General features: G+C 37.6%; 1 protein-coding gene across 1 annotated transcript; it reads right to left on the reverse strand.

Moving 5' to 3' along the window:
- Positions 1 to 5,385: 5,385 nt before the first annotated feature.
- Positions 5,386 to 6,543, reverse strand: LOC130748410 (uncharacterized protein At4g22758-like). Its single transcript, XM_057601632.1, has 2 exons — positions 5,903 to 6,543; positions 5,386 to 5,796 (listed from the first exon to the last, which is right to left on the reverse strand). Exons 1-2 carry the CDS (start codon positions 6,267 to 6,269, stop codon positions 5,582 to 5,584), a joined length of 582 nt encoding a protein of 193 aa, XP_057457615.1. The 5' UTR covers positions 6,270 to 6,543; the 3' UTR covers positions 5,386 to 5,581.
- Between the last annotated feature and the right edge of the window lie 280 nt (positions 6,544 to 6,823).

Below are 6,823 nucleotides of genomic sequence, written 5' to 3' on the forward strand. Positions count from 1 at the left end.
CTGAAATGGTTCACACACGCGCGCACTTTCGCTACTCAAATCTCACTGTTTTCATCGAGAAATCGGCGCCGTTGAAATATAAAATCCATTTACGAAATTGAATTCTGAACCGTAGGATTTGAATTCCTCCTCTATGATTGACTTCTCTTTCATCAGAATGGAGTGGGAGGTTGGAGAGAAAGTGAAAAGAAAGTCACGTGATGAGTGAGTATGATCTCACATCATACTCATGAGAGTGGGCTTCATCAAAAAGGAGAATCTTTCCTTTTCAATGTCATTGAATGATGACATTAAAGTCCTTGAAAATTGTGTGGTGGAGATAAGGATCAAATATGAATCAAATATCATATTTGATCCTTATCTTTCCTCATAAAATATTTATATTTATGGTAAATATCATTAATTAAAATTTTATTTTCATAATTCATATTTTGAAAATGGTTCAAGCTACTTTAAAAAAAGAGTTTAATGGATATGCACCGACAGTGTAAAATAATTTTACACAGACATCCAATTGAATTCCGCCAAATCAGAAAATTATTATTCTTTTAATTAAAATTAAAGTCAAATGTAATTATCTCTCCTATGTGGCATGCTTTGATTGGATGACTGTGTAAAACTATTTTACACTGTCAGTGCATATCCATTAAACTCTTAAAAAAAATATTCAAGCTATATTTAAAACTATTTCATTCCTTTAAGAATAGTTGTTTATTTAGGGAAAAATATATTTCATATAGCTATTTCCTTCATTTTAAAATGGTTGTTATTTAAAGAATTGCACACAATTTAAGAGCTTATTAATTGATATAAATTTGACTAAACGAAAGAATGATAGTTATTGGTTAATTGATTGGTGAGAATTAGAGATGGCAGGTGAGAGATATAATATTAAATGAGGATATATATGGAAAAAAATGTGATAAATAGTCTTGAATTCCTAAAACAACAATCATTTTGAAAAATATGTGAAAAGCTAAAATAAAAACCATTTTGAAACGGAGGAGTATCTAACTAGAATTTCAAATAAACATTAACCAATGTTTTTCCATATAATTGCTCACATGAAAATAATAAACGGGGAGAAATAAAAATACACTTCAAACGCTGAATACATCGTTTATCATATTTTGAATGATAACAATTTTCAAGAGTATGAGTGAAGTGATTAAATATTTTACATGAATTATATTTCAGGAAATCACACTTATATCACTCATGCCTTATCGTCTGATGATGAAGAGTAAGACAATACAAGAAGACAGTACAAGACAAGAGAAGTCAGAGCATTAATGACCGTCTATACAAGTACAATCAAAGTTTCATGACAAACTAAGCAAGAGTCGTCCAAGCGAATTGATCGTCTGTTAGAAGACAAGACCACACTCATGAAGACATTCATGATCTATCTCGAAAGCTGACCAAAGGAAGTAATGTCTAGAGAATGAGCGACATATTCAAATTGAAATCTCTTTGACATTCTTGACGAGAAAGTCAAGTGCAATGAATCACGTGATATTTCACAATGCACATTGATCAAGGAAACTAGTACAACGTTTTCACCATAAAAAAGTTTCATCTTTCTCTCACTAAAGGACTAGAGCGATACTGCCTGTGCTACCAACCAACTGACAAAGAAACACTTTGTAGCATTTTGCCTCAGCAGAAGGACATAGTGCATTTAATGAACCTTACGAGAAGACTGTTTGATCTAACAGTTATAACTCAAGCTGACCTACACGCTTTAACGACTCTCAACAAACCCTAGAAGCTCTTGAAGTATAAAGGAGGACTTAAAGATTTTCAAAGACAAGAAACTAAGTTTCAACGTCAATCAACTTTCATTCTTCATGGAGCAATCAACAAAAGTCCTAACCTCGTTCGAGAGAAACACTTAAGAATTAATCTTCATACTCAAATCTCTCTATATCAAGAACACAAAGTACACACTAGAGTCTAGAGTCAAATTCTCTCAAACACTTTGTAAAAGATCTTAGGAGAAGTCTTGAACAATACTTGTTGGGAGAAGTCATGTCTAATACTTGTTAGGAGAAGTCGTGTAGCATACTTGGTTGGGAGGAGTCCTGTCTAATACTTGTTGTGGGAGAAGTCCTGTCAAATACTTGGTGTATGAGAAGTCCTTGAAACTTGTTAGTGGAAATCTTGGTTAAGCCAAGGACTGGACGTAACCCTATCGTTTGTGGGTGAATCAGGATATATTGCACGTGTCTTTTATTGTTTATTACTTCACGCACTTATCTGTTGCACCGAACGATTGCAAAAACGTTTTATAAACTTATAATTGTTTGAAAACTAAAGTTTTACAATAACTCAATTCAACCCCTTCTATGTTATTTTACTATCAAAACCTCAATCTCGTTCATTGCCATCACAAAAACAATTTCTTTGTCCCTCTATCGTAACCACCCAAACCACAATTAAAAGGAAGAAGATGAGAGAAAGAAGCAATTATGGACTTGCTGATACCGGAGAAAGAAGCAACAACTTATGGAAATCGATTACCAAGAGCTCTTGTGAGTTAAAACTTGTTTCTTGAACATGCTTGAGTAGAGACTTCTCATAACTCAGTTCTCTCATCATTGAACCTTTCTTTGTGATTCACAAATGCAACTTACTAATCCTTATAAATAGATTCTCCATTACTGTAAACATAACGCTCATACACTTTCAATTTGCACTGTAGAGCAAAATTACTTGAGTTCATAGTATGTTCTTCACATAGGATTTTCTTTGTCTAAAGTTTTTGGGGATAGATTACATTGCTGTTGAGATTCTTCTCATCTTATTTAATTTATGGAATTGAAATTACCATAAGGTTTGGTTTGTATGCATGTATGTGTAAGGAGGGTGATCCGGGAGAGACCAAGCTACCCGTTGACAAGGGGTAGGTGAGGAGGGATCTGGACGTGATGAGGGGGCTCCAAGTAGGCAAGGTCCCGGGAGGGGCTCCTGCAAGACACTCCGATGCTAAAGTCAGTGAGGGAAGTTGTAAGAATGGTGAAGTTGGAGAAAATACGTTACCTTTAGATAGAAGGAGTGTTCCCTTTATATAGGAGAGGTAGGATTAGGGTTGGAGCCATGCAACGTCATGCATGGCTCGTACATGAGGGCATGGATCACCGTTGGATCCCCTGCAGAGGAACAGTGATCCAACGGTCTGGGGGGCCCTACGGACCTGCACCAGCCAACCCACCCCTAGGGTAGTTGGCCTAGGTCAACCCCTATGTAGTGGACCCCGGGTTCCTTGTCCTCACCCTTAGTGGTGGGGCTCGGGAGTAGGGGGCTCTTGGCTTTCCCCAAACGGCCCCCTATCAGGGACTTTTGGTGGGTCCGGCTCTGTCCTAGGTCCCTTGTCCGTCCCCGGTCGGGGTTCCCGGAACAGAGGGTCCTTGCATAATTGTTTGGTTTTTGATAGAGATTCTTGGGTGACCTTAGTGCGAGGTTTGTAAAAATTATTTATCATAGTGATCCTCAAATCTCATTGCATGTTGGTGTCTAGACATAGCTCTCTCTTCTCGAACTCTCTCTCTCTTAACATGTTGATCTTGATTTTAGAGTTTTTGAATTTTATGTATTCTTGATCAATTGATACTCAATATTTATTGACTCTTATTTGTATCATATTGTGGATTATGTACATGGTTTGATTCAACATTTAATTCATTTACCGATCGTCATAACAGATTATAGTCGTCAGTAACGAATTAGGAGAAAGCAGTAACATATTACAAAAACCTGATGAGTAAATTTGCAGTTGTTTATAATTATTAACTTTTTTTTACCTAGTTCAACCCCCTTAGGTAGAGGGTGTTAGTGTTTAGGATTGACACTGAAGCTTAGTTAGGTAGGTAACTCTTAGAGTTGGGTTAATTACACCAAATATGGTTTACTCTACTTTCTTTTTGGATGAGGGCACAAATATAAATGACCCCCCTAATTTCACCAATGAGTGTTATGAGTTTTTAAAATAGGGATGAAGATCTTTACAAAGTCGCAAAACCCACATGTGTAGAATGCTATAGTTGAAGGTTCTTCTATACCTAGCATTGAGGTAGATGGGTTTAGTCAACCAAAACCTAAAAATACTTGAAACAATGATGATAAGAAGAAAGTTCATCTTGATCAAAAAGCCAAAAAAACATCCTTACCTCTACTTCATATTTTGATGAGTTATTCAGAGTGTTTAATTGCAAGCCGACTAAGGAAGTAGAGAATACTCTAGTCCCTAGAGATAACTTATGAGAGAACCGAATAAATAAAGAAGTATGAGCTCCCCTTTTTCAAAAGTATAAGATATTTCAAATCAAACTAGGAGAGAGTATCTAGACTAACAACTAACCATTCAATTGCTCTTTGAAAAGTCCTTCTTAATAGTGATTTTATTTTGAAGATACTAGGTTTTGACAAGACCTTAGCAACTAAAGGTGATCGTTTTCTTGAAAAGAAAGGCTTATCAAGGATTTATTTTGCCGCAATATTCGAAAAGCTACAAGAACTTGAATTAGAGGTAAGTCAATTAGAGCAAAGTGAAGAACTTCACAAGACGAAGATTATTATATTGAGATAAAGACGGATATTTATGATAACTCACAAAGTAATGATTCTCATGAAAAATATGATGATTTATTAATTTACTATTCAACTATTCAATCAGTACTAAAAACAAAAAAGAAAAAATGTTGATGTAGATGATGTAAAATTTATTTGCATATGTATCAAACTGGTTTATGTTATTTACACATGCTCCAAGCAATTTCCTCTACATGTAATTATGTTTTTATTTACTTATGCGTCCAATTTATTTACACATCCATCCATCTGGCATTAGTGACACTGCATATAAATATAAATATAAATGAAATTACTAAAAATAAACCATAATAAACAATATTGTATAAAAAATAAAATTTCACAAATTTCATCTATTTAAGTTACTCATGAGTATCACATTTGGATTCTCGTTGAACTAAACATGAATTCACATTATCAAAGTCAATGGAACGTGAAAAAAACCATAAAAAATAAATTTTCACAAATTTTATTTATTTAAGTTACTCATGAGTATCACATTTGAATTCATGTTGAACTAAACATGGATTTATATTGTCAAAATCAATGGAACGTGGCAAAGTCTAATCCACTATTACATGGCTATAACGCCAGATCAAACACCCACCATGACAATAGAATAATCCACCATGTTCATCAACATGGATAGCTACCTATGGCTTAGAAAGTGATCATATGACATTTCAACTTCTATTATGTTGATATAATATAACAATTGCTTGTTAAATGAAGATACTTGCCATGGAGGGAAAGGAAAGAGGAAAGACAGAATCAACAAACAAAAATAAAGAGAAATTGGACTAAATTAAGAGCAGCTTTTAAGATTATCATGTATGTATCCAAAAATCATACATACAATTTTTACAATTTTCCTTCGAATGCCCACAACTATCAATTCTTGCCGAGACCAATTTGTACATGTAACCGGCATTGAATTCATTGTCCAAATATTTATTTGAGACAAACAATAACTAACCAAACAATCAGGCAATCACAGCATGAAACGCAGGAGTTTCAACCAACCAAAACCACCACCATCCCTACCGGAACCTTTCCCGGCCTCTTTCGCACACGACGCAAACGCCGTCGTCAACGTCACGCCACCGCCTTCAACGGCAGCAGGGGTGGTTGCGGCAAGCTTTTTCCTCGGGCACATGAAGAAGTTCCTAGACCCAAGTTCTACTAGCTTCTCCTCCCTATGCAAACCTTCATAGATAAACAATAAAACCAGGTCAATTTCACGATCATAAGAATTTAGATTCATAAATTCATATGAAGATCAAGAGATTGTGAAGGGAAATAGGAAACTCACTTTCTAGGCTAAACTGCGAGTAATGAAGGTCGAAATCGGAGGCGTCGTTGGTCGGCAGGATCGGACGGCGAGCTTCCTTCACATACTGCCGCGCCACCGCCGCCACCAGCTCGCCGACGGTGGATTCCGGCCTCATGAGAACCTGCACAGGCCCGAGGCTTCCAAGAACCGTCACCTTGAGCAGCAGCTTCGGCGGCTGTCTCGGCAGACCCTCCGGCGGCGATCCGGCGTGGTTCCGGTAAGACAGAAGGTCAGGGTCAGTCTTCGGACGGCGGAGCGGAGTCGGAGCCATGGCGTTGTGGCCGTGGCAAGACGAAGGTCTCTCAACCGACAACCTTCCCCGCCGGTGGCTGTTTGGACTCGGCATGTTGAAGTAGAAAAATACAAGAAAAAACAGAGGGGCAAAGATGTAATGAACTTCAGGATTTCTTTCCCACGGCGTTTGGTTAAGCGGTGTTGGTGGTTGAACTAGCTCATCAATCGGCGGTACCTCACATAACGACGGCGAGGGAAGCCGAGAGCTGTGAAGGAGCTTCGGCTCGGAGGTTGACGCCGACCGGGGGCTATCATAACCAGAAGGGGTACAATCGTAAATGCGCCGGGGAAGATCCAATAGGGTATTTTTTTTTAAGAAGGAAGCTTCACCCCTTGTGTGCGAATTTATAGTGTGGCGATGAAGTGTGACCGGGTGTAGCCGGTAAGGAGGTGAGTGTTTCACGGAGAGCCTTTGTATAATGGAGAATTTGGATTGGGAGGTTAAGAGGTGAGGTTACCATATAAGAGAATGACACGTGTGAGGGTTGATTTTGAGATAAAGGGTAGGGGATGTTTGTTAGATGGTGACACGTGACGTGAAGTGTAGTTGAGGAAGATAAGGTGAAGCTTTGATGTAGTGAATTTTTATTGCTGCAATTCGAGCAT

Source organism: Lotus japonicus, chromosome 3, assembly GCF_012489685.1.
Source record: "Lotus japonicus ecotype B-129 chromosome 3, LjGifu_v1.2".
NCBI classification, from domain to species: Eukaryota; Viridiplantae; Streptophyta; class Magnoliopsida; order Fabales; family Fabaceae; genus Lotus; species Lotus japonicus.